Below are 18,303 nucleotides of genomic sequence, written 5' to 3' on the forward strand. Positions count from 1 at the left end.
ACCTTTGTACTTCTCTAGTTTCTTGACGTGCTTTATCAAGTGCGGGTTCCAAACAGGTGCTGCATACTCCAGTATGGGCCTGACATACACGGTGTACAGTGTCTTGAATGATTCCTTACTAAGGTGTCGGAATGCTGTTCTCAGGTTTGCCAGGCGCCCATATGCTGCAGCAGTTATCTGATTGATGTGTGCTTCCGGAGACATGCTCGGTGTTATACTCACCCCAAGATCTTTCTCCTTGAGTGAGGTTTGCAGTCTTTGGCCACCTAGCCTATACTCTGTCTGTGGTCTTCTGTGCCCTTCCCCTATCTTCATGACTTTGCATTTGGCAGGATTAAATTCGAGAAGCCATTTGCTGGACCAGGTGTCCAGTCTGTCCAGGTCTCTTTGAAGTCCTGCCTGGTCCTCATCAGATTTAATTCTCCTCATTAACTTCACATCATCTGCAAACAGGGACACTTCTGAGTCTAACCCTTCCATCATGTCGTTCACATATACCAAAAATAGCACTGGTCCTAGGACCGACCCCTGTGGGACCCCGCTCGTCACAGGTGCCCACTGTGATACATCATTACGTACCATGACTCGTTGTTGCCTCCCTGTCAGGTATTCTCTGATCCATTGCAGTGCCCTTCCTGTTATATGCGCCTGATGCTGTGTGTGCGTGTGTGTGTGTGTGTGTGTGTGTGTGTGTGTGTGTGTGTGTGTGTGTGTACTCACCTAATTGTGGTTGCAGGGGTCGAGACACAGCTCCTGGCCCTGCCTCTTCACTGATCACTACTAGGTCCTCCTTCTCTCTCTGCTTCCAGAGCTTTGTCATACCTCGTCTTAAAGCTATGTTTGGTTCTTGCCTCCACTATATCACTTGTTAGGCTATTCCACTTCCTGACGACTCTATGACTGAAGAAATACTTCCTAACATCCCTATGACTGGTCTGAGTCTTCAGCTTCCAATTGTGACCCCTTGTTTCTGTGTCCCCTCTCTGGAACAACCTGTCTCTGTCTACCTTATCTATTCCACGCAGTATTTTGTATGTCGTTATCATGTCTCCCCTGACCCGCCTGCCCTCCAATGTCGTCAGTCCGATTTCCCTCAGCCATTCTTCGTAGGACATACCCCTGAGCTCCGGAACTAGCCCTGTTGCAAACCTTTGCACTTTCTCTAATTTCTTGACGTGTTTGACCAGGTGTGAATTCCAAACTGGTGCTGCATACTCCAGTATGGGCCTGATGTACACAGTGTACAGTGTTGTTAGGTAAGACACATATGCAACAGTTAGGTATCTTTATTATGAAACGTCTCGCCTACACAGTAGGCTTATTCAGTCAAGTACAGAAAAGTTGATAGAAGCAGAAGATACTTGAAGACGATGTAATCAGTCCATCACCCTTAAAGTTTTGAGGTGGTCAGTCCCTCAGTCTGGAGAAGAGCATTGTTCCATAGTATGAAACAATATTGTTTCATACTATGGAACAATGCTCTTCTCCAGACTGAGGGACTGACCACCTCAAAACTTTAAGGGTGATGGACTGATTACATCGTCTTCAAGTATCTTCTGCTTCTATCAACGTTTCTGTACTTGACTGAAGAAGCCTACTGTGTAGGCGAAACGTTTCATAATAAAGATACCTAACTGTTGCATATGTGTCTTACCTAACAACCTGTCGGTATTTTTATACCATTTTAATGTTCACAGTGTACAGTGTCTTGAACGATTCCTTACTAAGGTATCCGAACACTATTCTCAGGTTTGCCAGGCGCCAGTGTGTGTGTGTGTGTGTGTGTGTGTGTGTGTGTGTGTGTGTGTGTGTGTGTGTGTGTGTGTGTGTGTGTGTGTGTGTGTGTGTGTGTGTGTGTGTGTGTGTGTGTGTGTGTGTGCGTGTGTGTGTGTGTGTGTGTGTGTACTCACCTAGTTGTACTCATCTCGTTGTGGTTGCAGGGGTCGAGTGTGCACTGGCCGCTACTGGGTCACTCCCTGCACCATGAGCTTTATCATACCTCTGATTATTAAAGCTATGTAAGGATCCTGCCTCCGCTACATCGCTTCCCAAACTATTCCACTTCCTGACAACTCTGTGACTGAAGAAATACTTCTTGACATCCCTCTGACTCATCTGTGTCTTCAACTTCCAACTGTGTCCCCTTGTTGCTGTGTCCCATCTCTGGAACATTTTGTCTCTGTCCACCTTGTCAATTCCTCTCAATATTTTATATGTCGTTATCATATCCCCCCTATTTCTCCTGTCCTCCAGTGTCGTCAGGTTGATTTCCCTTAACCTCTCCTCGTAAGACATACCCCTAAGCTCTGGGACTAGTTTTGTTGCAAACCTTTGCACTTTCTCTAGTTTCTTTACGTGCTTGGCTAGGTGTGGGTTCCAAACTGGTGCCGCATACTCCAATATGGGCCTAACGTACACAGTGTACAGTGAACGATTCCTTATTAAGATGGCGGAATGCTGTTCTGAGGTTTGCTAGGCGCCCATATGCTGCAGCAGTTATTTGGTTGCTGTGCGCCTCAGGAGATGTGCCTGGTGTTATACTCACCCCAAGATCTTTTTCCTTGAGTGAGGTTTGTAATCTCTGGCCCCCAAGACTATACTCCGCCTACGGTCTTCTTTGCCCTTCCCAAATCTTCATGACTTTGCGCTTGGTAGGGTTGAACTCCTGGAGCCAATTCCTGGACCAGACCTGCAGCCTGTCCAGATCCCTTTGTAGCTCTGCCTGGTCCTCGTCCGACTGAATTCTTCTCATCAACTTCACATCATCTGCAAACAGGGACACTTCGGAGTCTATTCCTTCGGTCATGTCGTTCACAAATACCAGAAACAGCACCGGTCCTGGGACTGACCTTTGTGGAACCCCACTCGTCACAGGTGCCCACTTTGACACCTCGCCTCGTACCATGACTCGCTGCTGTCTTCCTGACAGGTATTCCCTGATTCATTGTAGTGCCTTCCCTGTTATCCCTGCCTGATCCTCCAGTTTTTGCACTAATCTCTTGTGTGGAACTGTGTCAAACGCCTTCTTACAGTCCAAGAAAATGCAATCTACCCACCCCTCTCTCTCTTGTCTTACTGCTGTCACCATATCATAGAACTCCAGTAGGCTTGTGACACAGGATTTCCCGTCCCTGAAACCATGTTGGCTGCTGTTGATGAGATCGTTCCTTTCTAGGTGTTCCACCATTCTTCTCCTTATAATCTTCTCCATGACTTTGCATACTATACATGTCAATGACACTGACCTATAGTTTAGTGCTTCTTGTCAGTCTCCTTTTTTAAAAATTGGGATTACATTTGCTGTCTTCCATACCTTAGATAATCTCCCTGTTTCGACAGTGTTGAATATTGTTGTTAGGGGTATACATAGCGCCTCTGCAACCTCTCTCAGGACCCATGGAGAGATGTTATCCGGCTCCATCGACTTTGAGGTGTCTAGCTCACTCAGCAGCCTCTTCACTTCTTCCTCAGTTGTATGTATTGTGTCCAACACTTGGTGGTGTACCCCACCTCTCCGTCTTTCTCGAGTCCCTTCTGTCTCCTCTGTGAACACTTACTTGAATCTCATGTTGAGTTCCTCACATATTTCTTGGTCGTTTCTTGTGATCTCTCCTCCTTCCTTCCTTAGCCTGATTACCTGGTCCTTTACTGTTATTTTCCTTCTGATGTGGCTGTACAACAGCTTCAGGTCAGATTTGGCTTTCGCTGCTATGTCATTCTCATATTTCCGTTGGGCCTCCCTTCTTACCTGTGCATATTCATTTCTGGCTCTACGACTGCTCTCCTTATTCTTCTGGGTCCTTTGCCTCCTATACCTCTTCCATTCCCTAGCACACTTGGTTTTTGCCTCCCTGTACCTTTGGGTGAATCATGGGCTCATCCTGGCTTTTTCATTATTTCTGTTATCCTTGGGTACAAACCTCTCCTCAGCTTCCATGTATATTGTTGTCACGTATTCCATCATCTCGTTTACTGACTTCCCCGCCAGTTCTCTGTCCCACTGAACCCCGTTCAGGAAGTTCTTCATTCCCGCGTAGTTCCCCTTCTTGTAGTTTGGCTTCATTCCTCCGGCTCTTCCTGCTTCCCCCTCCACTTGTAGCTCTACTGTGTATTCGAATCTTAAAACCACATGATCGCTGGCCCCAATGGGTCTTTCATATGTGATGTCCTCAATATCTGCACTACTCAAGGTGAATGTGTGTGTGTGTGTGTGTGTGTGTGTGTGTGTGTGTGTGTGTGTGTGTGTGTGTGTGTGTGTGTGTGTGTGTGTGTGTGTGTGTGTGTGTGTGTGCGCGTGTGCGCGTGTGTGCGTGTGTGCGTGTGTGCGTGCGTGTGCGCGTGTGCGTGTGTGCGCGTGTGTGTGTACCCACCTATTTGTGGTTGCAGGGGTCGAGTCATAGCTCCTGGCCCCGCCTCTTCACTGATTGCTACTAGGTCCTCTCTCTCTCCCTGCTCCATGAGCGTTATCAAACCTCGTCTTAAAATGATGTATGGTGCCCGCCTCCACTACGTCACTTTCTAGGCTATTCCACTTCCTAACATCCCTTGGACTCATGTTGTGTGTATGTGTGTGGAGACGTCGTAGTGGTGGTACTGTGAGTGTGAGCCGAATGTCTGGTCTCTTGCGTTAATAACCTGGTTTGTATCTGGTTCAGTATCTTGGCAGTGTCTTGGCAGTGCCTTGACAGTGTCTTGGCAGTGTCTTAGCACCGCCTAAGAATAAAATACAAGCGTTGCAGAACGAGGCTTTCCTTGGTGGTGGTGGTGGGGGGGGGGCATAACATTTCGCTCGTCAGTACCGCGTGAACCATCTTCCTGTCATCGTTCCTCACCACGGACACACGTACATCATCTCCGGTGCGGAGGTCAATAAATAACTCACCACTGATCAGTTTGCAATCTCAAATCAACAAAATATACTTTTACAAGGGTCAACTTAGTCCCAATCAACAGAATTATTTTGGTGGTGGTGGTGGTGGTGGTAGTAGTAATGTGGTGGTAGTGGTGATGGTGGTGGTGATGGTGCTGGTAGTGGTGGTGGTAGTGGTAGTGTTGCAGTGGTAGTGGTAGTAGTGGTAATGGTGGTTACAGTTGTAGTAGAAGAAGAGAGTGTTGGCAGAGCTTCAAGGTGTATGGGGGTCAGTGTCTGGGTACGAATTCTACGTTGTGTGTGTGTGTGTGTGTGTGTGTGTGTGTGTGTACTCACCTAGTTGTACTCACCTAGTTGAGGTTGCAGGGGTCGAGTCCAAGCTCCTGGCCCCGCCTCTTCACTGGTCGCTACTAGGTCACTCTTCCTGCTCCATGAGCTTTATCATACCCCTTCTTAAAGCTATGTATGGATCCTGCCTCCACTACATCACTTCCGTTTGTGTGTGTGTGTGTGTGTGTGTGTGTGTGTGTGTGTGTGTGTGTGTGTGTGTGTGTGTGTGTGTGTGTGTGTGTGTGTGTACCTATTCACAGAAACACCTACGCTTGTGTTGCCAGGTTTTCACTCCTCATTTCCCTATATAACTGTTTAAAATTTGTAGCGATTGTAACACACATAATGCATATATATATATATATATATATATATATATATATATATATATATATATATATATATATATATATATATATATATATATATATATATATATATATATATATATATATATATATATATATATATATATATATATAAAGAACAAGGTGAGAGAGAGAGAGAGACAGAGAGAGAACAAGAATGGGAACAACAATAAGAGAACAAGATGAACAAGAACAGAACAAACAGTAAGAACAAGCACAGAGGAAATAAGAGCAGAACTAAAAAGAATAGCAAGAACATCAAAACAATGAACAAGAGCAGCAAAAAATTAACAAAAATATAAGAACAACGAACAGGAGAACAAAGAACAAGAATAGAAACGAAAACCAAGAAAGAACCACGGAACAAATAACAATAGCAAGAGAACAAAGAACAAGAATAGAACAGAGAGCAAGAACAGAGTAACAAGCACACAACCCAAAAAGAAGAGCAGAAGAACGAAGAACAAGAACAAGGTAATAACTTGGTTTCAACACACACTTAGTGAAAATCATCACAATGATCAACTCTCTTATGCAACGATAACTCTTACTGCCCAGGAAAATTATATTTAACCAGCCTCGTATTGACCAATATGTCAGTTTATTATCTTATAATCTACAATTATATATATATATATATATATATATATATATATATATATATATATATATATATATATATATATATATATATATATATATATATATATATATATATATATATATATATATATATATATATATATATATATATATATATATATATATATATACATACATATATATATATATATATATATATATATATATATATATATATATATATATATATATATATATATATATATATACTATATACATACTATATACAAACGTCTAGCCAACGCTAGACGTTTTGATCCAAGGCAGCCAGCATTCAGGCAGGTGGTGTTAGCTATTTCATCTCATCCCTTGCATGCATCAACCGATGGGAGATTTTCCACCTGCCTGAATGCTGGCTGCCTTGGATCAAAACGTCTAGCGTTGGCTGGGCGCCAAGGTATTGATCCAGTGTGGTAAGATGGAGCACTGGGAAGACCAGGCAGAACTACAAAGGGATCTGGATAGGCTTCAGACCTGGTCCAGCAACTGGCTCCTGGAGTTCAATCCCACCAAGTGCAAAGTCATGAGGATTGGGGAAGGGCAAAGAAGACCGCAGACGGAGTACAGTCTAGGGGGCCAGAGACTACAAACATCACTCAAGGAAAAAGATCTTGGGGTGAGTATAACACCAGGCACATCTGAAGCGCACATCAACCAAATAACTGCTGCAGCATATGGGCGCCTAGCAAACCTCAGAACAGCATTCCGACATCTTAATAAGGAATTGTTCAGGACCCTGTACACCGTGTACGTTAGGCCCATATTGGAGTATGCGGCACCAGTTTGGAACCCACACCTAGCCAAGCATGTAACGAAACTAGAGAAAGTGCAAAGGTTTGCAACAAGACTGGTCCCAGAGTTAAGAGGTATGTCCTATGAGGAGAGGTTAAGGGAAATCAACCTGACGACACTGGAGGACAGGAGAGATAGGGGGGACATGATAACGACTTACAAAATACTGAGAGGAATTGACAAGGTGGACAAAGACAGGATGTTCCAGAGACTGGACACAGCAACACTGGGACACAGTTGGAAGCTGAAGACACAGATGAATCAAAGGAATGTTAGGAAGTATTTCTTCAGCCACAGAGTAGTCAGGAAGTGGAATAGTTTGGGAAGCGATGTAGTGGAGGCAGGATCCATACATAGCTTTAAGCAGAGGTACGATAAAGCTCATGGTTCAGGGAGAGTGACCTAGTAGCGACCAGTGAAGAGGCGGGGCCAGGAGCTTGGACTCGACCCCTGCAACCTCAACTAGGTGAGTACAACTAGGTGAGTACACACACACACACACACACACACACACACACACACACACACACACACACACACACACACACACACACACACACACACACACACACACACACATATTAACACATCGGCCGTCTCCCACCAAGGTAGGGTGGCCAGAAAAAGAAATACTTTCACCATCATTCAGTCCATCACTGTCTTGTCAGAGGCAAGACAGTGATGGAGTGAATATATGTCGTGCCTAATAGGTAAAACTGGTCAATTAGCAAGAACTCGTTTAAAATTAAGTCCTTTCTAAAACTTTCTCTTACACGGTTAAAGATATATTTTTTTCATTTATGTTAGTGTAGAAATTAATAATTTTGTACCAAAAGAACCTTAGAAAACTTACCTAACCTTATTATACCAAGCACAATTTAATTTAGCCTAATCCAACTAAACATATTTTAGGTAAGTTTATAATAATTTAATAATAAACAAATACAATTAAACATTTTTTTGTTAGTTTCAGAATGACTTTTACGAAATTATCGCATACACAAATTTTCACTTGCTTTATTCGGCAAGAAGAGCGTTGCTATTTAAACCAAAATCGCAAGTTTTACCTATTCGGCACGATATATATATATATAGACAGCAACCGCCCAGGGAGGTACTACCGTCCTGCCAAGTGAGTGTAAAACGAAAGCCTGTAATTGTTTTACATGATGGTAGGATTGCTGGTGTCTTTTGTCTGTCTCATAAATATGCAAGATTACAGGTAAGTCTTGCTACTTCTACTTACACTTAGGTCACACTAAACATACATGTACAAGCATATATATACACACACCTCTGGGTTTTCTTCCATTTTCTTTCTGGTTCTTATTCTTGTTTATTTCCTCTTATCTCCATGGGGAAGTGGAACAGAATTCTTCCTCTGTAAGCCATGCGTGTTGTAAGAGGCGACTGAAATGCCGGGAGCAAGGGGCTAGTAACCCCTTCTCCTGTATATATTATTAAATGTAAAAGGAGAAACTTGCGTTTTTCCTTTTGGGCCACCCTGCCTCGGTGGGATACGGCTGGTGTGTTGACAGAAAGAATACGTCTATGTATATGTATATATATATATATATATATATATATATATATATATATATATATATATATGTGTGTGTGTGTGTGTGTGTGTGTGTGTGTGTGTGTGTGTGTGTGTGTGTGTGTGTGTGTGTGTGTGTGTGTGTGTGTGTGTATGTGTGTGTGTGTGGTGCGACTTTCAGTGGTAAGGTGAGTTAGACTGAGTGTGACAGGTTGACGCAGGCGTTGAGGGAAATATTCCATTTTCAGCTTGAGCTCATGTCAACCATGCATCAAGCTGAAAAGCTGAAAAAAAAAAACAAAATAATTAACCCCGTTATCCCCCGTACATTCCTTGTTGAGCAATGCGGAAGTGACTCGTCTTGAAGCTGCCTACGAGAAGCGTCTTTCATCGGGGTTTCTCGTAATTTTTTTTTCCGTTAGCTTTAAGTAGTTTTCAGACACCGTCTTCGAGGTTTTAGGAAAAGGTGTTGAGAAAGCTTTCAACTCGTGATGAAGCTTGTCGAGTCTGCAGCTAGGAAAAGGCTGATAGAGCTTTTCACTCTTCATTCTCTACATTTCTTCAACAAAAAGTCACTCTTTTGCTTATCCATTGTGCAGTTTTCCTATGACATTTGTGTCTGTACTCTTGAAATGATATTCATTATATATTTGGCATCGAGAAGTGGAAGAGCAACACCCAACTGTTGCTTGTGTCTTATTCGTTATTATGTTTATATTTGTGCTTTCCTAATTAAGTATCCTCGTACGAGGACATTTAAGAGTGACCCAAGATAATGTAGACTGACCCAAGATAATGTAGACTGACCCAAGATAATGTTGACTGGCCCAAGATAATGTAGACTGACCCAAGATAATGTAGACTGACCCGAGATAATGTAGACCGGCTCAAGATAATGTAGACTGATCCAAGATAATGTAGACTGACCCGAGATAATGTAGACTGGCCCAAGATAATGTAGACTGACCCAAAATGAATTTGTCAGGGCTAAGCTGCATTATATTAGATTAATATATCTGAGTGTACGTGAACTCAAGGGAAGGGGTGAGGACGTTACTTTTATTTTTTAGTCGAGTCTTCTAACTTTCTACCGACGTATGTGTGGTAACTGTCATGTCTATATCTGGCTCTGGTATGTGCGTATATGTGTACTCATCTATTTGCTGTTGCAGGCGTCGAATCACAGCTCCTGGCCCTACCTCTTCGCTGGTCGTTACTTGGTCCACTCATTGCTGCATGAAAGTTATCGTTTTGTACTCACCTATTTGTGGTTGTGTGTGCACCAACAGGGAAGCTCTCAACTCAGAACAAAAGTGCTCCAAAATGCTGATATCCGTCCAGCTAGAGCTTGGCGTGTGCCAGCTGGCCTCGCTTGTGTAAACAAACCCACACTACCTGTACACGTGGACCAGAACCCACGTAGTGCACGCTAAGTTCCCTCCCCCTGTTTCTCTCAGTTTTCACCAGTTGCTCCTCCCACTCTGACCTTCACCTTCCTCCTGACGAAGATTATAGAAACAGCAAATACTGCTCAAATTAGCCAGGATGATGTAGAAGGAGCCTATAATGTTGACGGAGTTCGCCACTTCGAAGGTCACCATCATCTGAGGTAAACACGCTGAGGCGCAGTATTGTACTGCGCCGCGCCTGCACACGCACCAGTGCGCAACGTAACCCCCTCAGTTGACTGCCCTCGTTCATGCGTAGTGTGGGACGGGTGTATCTAAGTAAAAAAAAAATGTATTTGCGAGGAGTGAGTGTTGAGGCAGCAGGGAGCCTCCCCCAGTCTGCTACGACCCTCCTACAGTGTCCTCTACCCCCATTAATAACACACAATACTGACAAGTTGATCAATAAGACACCTGTGCAATACTTGGGTCTCTTTAACGACGAAATATCTAGCCTGAAAAACAGCCTTCATCAGTCGAATATAGAGGCGATTACAATACTGGAGACAGCAACAGTGGCGAGGTAATTTTGAGGTCATCCGTCCCTCAGCCTTGAAAACAGTCAGTCTCGTGAATTTACTGTCTCCGGGATTCGAGGGGTAAAGCCTGCTGTGCAGGCGAAACGTTTCGTTATTATTCATCCTTGTTTGCTCTCCTCACAAGAGCTATGATGCTGGCGAAGGGCTCTTGATCTCAGGAATTGGAAATAACCTCCACTCTCTCTGATCAAATCCAGTTACCTCCCATTCCCCAGGCTCTGTATAACATAACTAAGCTTACCATTTATTAACCTTGATGATGATGATGATAATAACTAATAATAGTAACATAATAATAATAATAATAATAATAATAATAATAATAATAATAATAATAATAATAATAATAATAGAATAAAATAATAATAATAATAATAATAATAATAATAATAATAATAATAATAATAATAATTATAATAATAATAATAATAATAATAATAATGTTTTTATCTCAGTTTCATGTGATAGTTACTTCAGTACCACGCTAACTTGTTAGGCTGACTGCTAACTACAAGATGCACTGTGCAGTTATCACACAGAAGATAAATACAAATAGCTCATTCACATTGCAAGTTCTAACATGAAGATCAACATAGAGGTACATTAGACCGTGGTCTCCTACCACGGTATATGAGACAGCTTCATGCATCTCCGTCAGATAGGGACAGAAACACAGCAGATACAGTGAGATTTGTGTCTGTTCACATATCTTACAGTTGGTGTCGTCCAGGATACAGGGGTATACCCGTGCACAGTGTGATGGCGACATCCCTGGACTTTATACCTATTTTTTTTTTTTTGTAAGCTCAACTCATTTATCCAAAAATTTTCGATTTTATATTTTTGACATCTGGCCTCCAGCGCGCAAATGACCACCTTCAAAAGTCTGCATGTCAACTGTTCACCACTAGTCAATAATACTTGTGCCCCTATAAGAGGGATTAAAATAAACTCACAGCGTATATATACATCACGGTGTACATATCATATAATTGCACAATTCGCCAACAGTAGCGTAGCACTACTGTTGGTGAAAGACGTCCAAGACGTTAGTCAGCCTTACACAACAGTGCTCACTCAACCAGCTAACTTTTAACAACTACAAATCACCTTAAATGCAGGACTGGTTGGTTGAATTATGTGTTTAAAGCCTATCCACTACATGAGGGTCATTAAGTTTGCATATCACCTGTACACCACCAATGAAGAATACTTTTTTCACTAATATACGGACATATATACACCTCTCAATGTATATACGTCTCCGTAAATACAAAATATACAAAAACTTTGCACAATTTGTGGTTTGGCACATATAGGTCAGGGTGGGAAAGATTTGAAGACTAGGCTGATTGAACACAATTTTGTAATTTTTTTTAATAAGCTAACTGTCGTCCTCTCAGGTGGGTCGACTAAACACGGCATTTATCCTCATTTTTCCCCTCGTACCAAACCTAATACGGGTTTACCGCTTCTCTGTAAAAATAATAATGACCAGTCTAAGGCATTTTTCCCATATAACCCGCACATCAATAAAACTTATGCGTCAGACCAAAGTTTTATTCTCCTAAGTACTGGTTATACGCGTATTGTTCCAGTCACGGTGCTATTTTTTTTTGTTCCAGTCACGGTGCTATGCCTTTTTGTTCCAGTCACGGTGTTATGCCTTTTTGTTCCAGTCACGGTGCTATGCCTTTCTGTTCCAGTCACGGTGCTATGCCTTTTTGTTCCAGTCATGGCGTTATGCCTTTTTGTTCCAGTCACGGTGCTATGCTTTTTTGTTCCAGTCACGGTGCTATGCCTTTTTGTTCCAGTCACGGTGCTATGCTTTTTTGTTCCAGTCACGGTGCTATGCCTTTTTGTTCCAGTCACGGTGCTATGCCTTTTTGTTCCAGTCACGGTGCTATGCCTTTTTGTTCCGGTCACGGTGCTCTGCCTTTTTGTTCCGGTCACGGTGCTATGCCTTTTTGTTCCAGTCACGGTGCTATGCCTTTTTGTTCCAGTCACGGTGCTCTGCCTTTTTGTTCCAGTCACGGTGCTATGCTTTTTTGTTCCAGTCACGGTGCTATGCTTTTTTGTTCCAGTCACGGTGCTCTGCCTTTTTGTTCCAGTCACGGTGCTATGCCTTTTTGTTCCAGTCACGGTGCTATGCCTTTTTGTTCCAGTCACGGTGTTATGCCTTTTTGTTCTAGTCACGGTGCTATGCCTTTTTGTTCCAGTCACGGTGTTATGCCTTTTTGTTCCAGTCACGATGCTCTGCCTTTTTGTTCCAGTCACGGTGCTCTGCCTTTTTGTTCCAGTCACGGTGCTATGCCTTTTTGTTCCAGTCACGGTGCTATGCCTTTTTGTTCCAGTCACGGTGCTATGCCTTTTTGTTCCAGTCACGGTGCTATGCTTTTTTGTTCGTCACGGTGCTATGCCTTTTTGTTCCAGTCACGGTGCTATGCTTTTTTGTTCGTCACGGTGCTATGCTTTTTTGTTCGTCACGGTGCTATGCCTTTTTGTTCCAGTCACGGTGCTATGCCTTTTTGTTCTGCTCTGCACTGCTATGCCTTTTTTTCCAGTCACGCTATGCTGTCCATTTTTGTTCCGGTCACGGTGCTCTGCCTTTTTGTTCCGGTCACGCAAGAATCACTATACTAATTATGGCTTCACAGTTGAAAAAATCCTTCAGAACGTTAAGTTATAATATAAAACGGTCAATACCCTAATAACTGACATATAACCTAATTTATTGTAACCTGACCTAATCTATCTAATTCTAGCCTAACCTACCTTAACCTAACTAAACCTAATCAAGCCTAACCTACCTTAACCTAACTAAACCTAATCTAGCCTAACCTACCTTAACCTAACTAAACCTAATCTAGCCTAACCTACCTTAACCTAACTAAACCTAATATAGCCTAACCTAACCTATCTAAACCTGACCTAATTTGACCAGACCTGACCTAACTTAACCTAACTAAACCTAATCAAGCCTAACCTACCTTAACCTAACTAAGCCTAATCTAGCCTAACCTACCTTAACCTAACTAAGCCTAATCTAGCCTAACCTACCTTAACCTAAGCCTAATCTAGCCTAACCTAACCTAATTTGACCTGACTTGACCTAACTTAACCTAACTAAACCTAATTTAGCCTAACCTAACCTATCTAAACCTGACCTAATTTGACCTAACCTAACCTAACTAAACCTAATTTAGCCTAACCTAACCTATCTAAACCTGACCTAATTTGACCTGACCTAACCTAACTTAACCTAACCTATCTTAAGTTATTCGAACCAAACCTAAATAACGTGAAGTGATATGAACTGTGTGAGGGATCCACACAGTTTACGAGGATGGGTTGTATCAAAACAACAGTAGTAATAACACTAGTAATACAAGTTCTCGTGAAGTTACAAATGTCAGTGAATCAAAGGGAGACTTGATGGGTGACACATCACTGACGTCAGGTCATGTCAACTGACCTTAATATCTGATAAATTCACTGCAGTTTACTCGTTAACTACCGAACGATAGGTACTACAGTTATCAAAAATGTATATATCGGTGTGTATACAATGAAAGTTGACTTTAATCCTTGTGTTGTAATAATAATAATAATAATAATAATAATAATAATAATAATAATAATAATAATAATAATAATAATAATAATAATAATAAATTAATAATAAAATTAATAATACTAATAATAATAGTTGATATTATTATTATTATTATTATTATTATTATTGTTTCTACCACTGCAACTACTGCTACTACCATCACTACTGATACAACTGCTGCTACTACTACTACTACCATCATACTGATACAATTATTGCTACTACTACTATCATCACTGCTACTAGGTGTATATCTCTAATGTATTTCTATCAAAAACAAAGATTATTTATTGATTAATACATCCAACCCCTTACCACAACTACTATTACTAGTACTACTACTGCTACTAGCATCCCATCTACTACCACTACTGCCAGTAAGAGACAGAAGACACAAAGTGACACGTAAGGTCAGAGGAGGTTGATGTGAGTTAGACTTGACAGATTGGTAAAAGAGGCTTGCAACAGAGGACGTACATTGTTGCAAGTGCTTGTTGATCACCAGTGACACTCATAAGAGGTAAAGTGCTTGATGGAAGGCACTTGTAGCTCCATCACCACTACAAGGTCAAATAAGAGGGTGAAAAAGAGAGAGCGAGAGAGAATAACAGAAGGCTCTCTTCCTATGACTGTGTGTGTGTGTGTGTGTGTAAAGCAGGTTTAAAGCCTATCGACCACTCAAAGATTCTACATCACCTGTCTTCCACCAGTCAAGAGACAGCAGTAAAGCCTCAGTGTATATACACTGAGAGTCACAACACTCAGTGTATATACACTGAGTGACACAACACTCAGAATATATACACTGAGTGCCACAACAAAATGCGTGCTAAAGGAATAACAGGAAAAGTCGGTCGATGGATCTATAACTTCCTCACTAACAGAACACAGAGAGTAGTCGTCAACAGAGTAAAGTCCGAGGCAGCTACGGTGAAAAGCTCTGTTCCACAAGGCACAGTACTCGCTCCCATCTTGTTCCTCATCCTCATATCCGACATAGACAAGGATGTCAGCCACAGCACCGTGTCTTCCTTTGCAGATGACACCCGAATCTGCATGACAGTGTCTTCCATTGCAGACACTGCAAGGCTCCAGGCGGACATCAACCAAATCTTTCAGTGGGCTGCAGAAAACAATATGAAGTTCAACGATGAGAAATTTCGATTACTCAGATATGGTAAACACGAGGAAATTAAATCTTCATCAGAGTACAAAACAAATTCTGGTCACAAAATAGAGCGAAACACCAACGTCAAAGACCTGGGAGTGATCATGTCGGAGGATCTCACCTTCAAGGACCATAACATTGTATCAGTCACATCTGCTAGAAAAATGACAGGATGGATAATGAGAACCTTCAAAACTAGGGAGGCCAAGCCCATGATGACACTCTTCAGGTCACTTGTTCTATCTAGGCTGGAATATTGCTGCACAATAACAGCACCTTTCAAGGCAGGTGAAATTGCTGACCTAGAAAATGTACAGAGAACCTTCACGGCGCGCATAACGGAGATAAAACACCTCAATTACTGGGAGCGCTTGAGGTTCCTAAAACTGTATTCCCTGGAACGCAGACGGGAGAGATACATGATTATATTCACCTGGAAAATCCTAGAGGGACTAGTACCAAACTTGCACACGAAAATCACTCACTACGAAAGCAAAAGACTTGGCAGACGATGCAACATCCCCCCAATGAAAAGCAGGGGTGTCACTAGCACGTTAAGAGACCATACAATAAGTGTCAGGGGCCCGAGACTGTTCAACTGCCTCCCAGCATATATAAGGGGGATTACCAACAGACCCCTGGCAGTCTTCAAGCTGGCACTGGACAAGCACCTAAAGTCGGTTCCTGACCAGCCGGGCTGTGGCTCGTACGTTGGTTTGCGTGCAGCCAGCAGCAACAGCCTGGTTGATCAGGCTCTGATCCACCTGGAGGCCTGGTCACAGACCGGGCCGCCGGGGCGTTGACCCCCGGAACTCTCTCCAGGTAAACACTCAGTGTATATACACTGTCACAACACTCATTGTATATACACTGAGTGCCACAACACTCAGAATATATACACTGAGTGCCACAACACTCAGAATATATACACTGAGTGCCACAACACTCAGAATATATACACTGAGTGCCACAACACTCAGAATATATACACTGAGTGCCACAACACTCAGAATATATACACTGAGTGCCACAACACTCAGTGTATATACACTGAGTGCCACAACACTCAGAATATATACACTGAGTGCCACAACACTCAGTGTATATACACTGAGTGCCACAACACTCAGAATATATACACTGAGTGCCACAACACTCAGTGTATATACAATGAGTGACACAACACTCAGTGTATATACACAGTGTCACAACACTCAGTGTATATAAAGTGTCACAACAATCAGTGTATATACACAGTGTCACAACACTCAGTGTATATACACTGAGTGACACAATACTCAGTGTATATACACTGAGAGTGAAACACTCAGTGTAGAGACACTGTCACTCTCAGTGTATATACACTGAGTGACACAATACTTCCTAACATCCCTTTGACTCAGATGAGTCAAAGGGATATTAGGAAGGATGTCGGGGAGTGGAATAGTCTGGACAGTGACATAGAAGTTTGATAAAGCTCATGGGGCAGGAAGAGAGAGGACCTAGTAGCGATCAGTGAAGAGGCGGGGCCAGGAGCCATGTATCGACCCCTGCAACCACAAATAGGTGAGTACACACACACACACACACACACACACACACAGACTAGAGATAGATTGGACTACAGTAAACCGGAATGGTAGGGTGCACCAACAGGTACTAGATACAATACATACAGCCGAGGAGGAAATAAAGAGGTGGTGAAACCTGACATCTCTTCGTGGTTCCTGAGAGAAGGAGCAGAGGCACTGTGTGTGCCATTAACAACAATCTTCAACACATCTATCGAAACAGGGCAACTACCTAAGGTGTGGAAGACAGCAAATGCAGTCCCTATCTTTAAGAAATGAGACAGGGAAGTAACATCAAACTACAGACCAGTGTCACTGATATGCATAGTATGCAAAATCATGGAGAAGATTATCAGGTGGAGCACATACAAAGGAATAAGCTTATACACAATAACCAGCATGGTTTCAGAGAGGGGAAATCTTGTGGCACGAACCTACTGGAGTTTCACAAGGTGACAGAAGGCAGGAGAGAGAGGGATGGGTAGACTGTATTGTCTTGGATTGTAAGAATGCTTTCGTCACAGTTACGCACAAGAGATTAGTGCAAAAAGCTAGTGGAGCAGACAGGAGAGGCAATGCAATGGATCAGAGAATACCTATCAAAAAGGAAACAACAGGTGATGGTACGTGACGAGCAGTTAAAGTGGGCGCCTGTGACGAGCGGGGTTCCACAAGGATCAGTCCTAGGGTCGGTGCTGTTTCTGGTAAATATGAATGACTTGACGGAAGGGACAGAATCAGAGGTGTCCCTGTTTGCAGATGACATGAAATTAATATGGAGAATTCAAGTGGATGAGGATCAGATAGAACTACAAAGGGATCTGGACAGGCTACAAGCCTGGTCCAGCAACTGGCTCCTGGAGTTTAACCTCACCAAGTGCAAAGTCATGAAGACTGATGAAGGTCAATGAAGACCGCAGACAGAGTACAGTCTAGCGGGACGAAGACTACAAACCTCACTCAAGGAAAAGGATCTTGGGGTGAGTATAATACCGAGCACAATTCCTGAGGCGCATATCAACAAAATAACTGCTGATGAAAGTTAAGACACTTGTGCAACATCTGGTTATCTTTATTGTAGACGTTTCGCCATCCAGTGGCTTTATCTAATTATGTCCAAGAATCTGTATTGATAAAGCCACTGGATGGCGAAACGTCTACAATAAAGAAAACCAGATGCTGCACAAGTGTCTTAGCTTTCGTCTTGTCGGTATTGTATACCTGTCTTGCACAACTTGTCAGGCACTGCAACATCATGGTATCTTGATTCAGAGGACATCTACATGACTTTCTTCACGACTTCTACAACTAGCCCATCAATTTGGGAAGGACCTACTTCCACTGGGGAATCCAGCCTACCAGTGACTATGCCCTCGTCTGCTACACGTCTCTCTTCACTGACGCCTATATAAGCGCCAG

General features: G+C 42.6%; 1 protein-coding gene across 1 annotated transcript in view; it reads right to left on the reverse strand.

The window, feature by feature from the left end:
- Window positions 1-18,303, reverse strand: part of LOC128694332 (uncharacterized) — a 61,885-nt gene that overhangs the window by 33,861 nt on the left and 9,721 nt on the right. The window contains exon 2 of the mRNA XM_070093473.1: window positions 9,804-9,933. Within this exon, the coding sequence (XP_069949574.1) occupies window positions 9,804-9,933 (130 nt within the window). The remainder of the gene's footprint in view (window positions 1-9,803; window positions 9,934-18,303) is intronic.

This window comes from Cherax quadricarinatus, chromosome 43 (genome assembly GCF_038502225.1).
Source record: "Cherax quadricarinatus isolate ZL_2023a chromosome 43, ASM3850222v1, whole genome shotgun sequence".
NCBI classification, from domain to species: Eukaryota; Metazoa; Arthropoda; class Malacostraca; order Decapoda; family Parastacidae; genus Cherax; species Cherax quadricarinatus.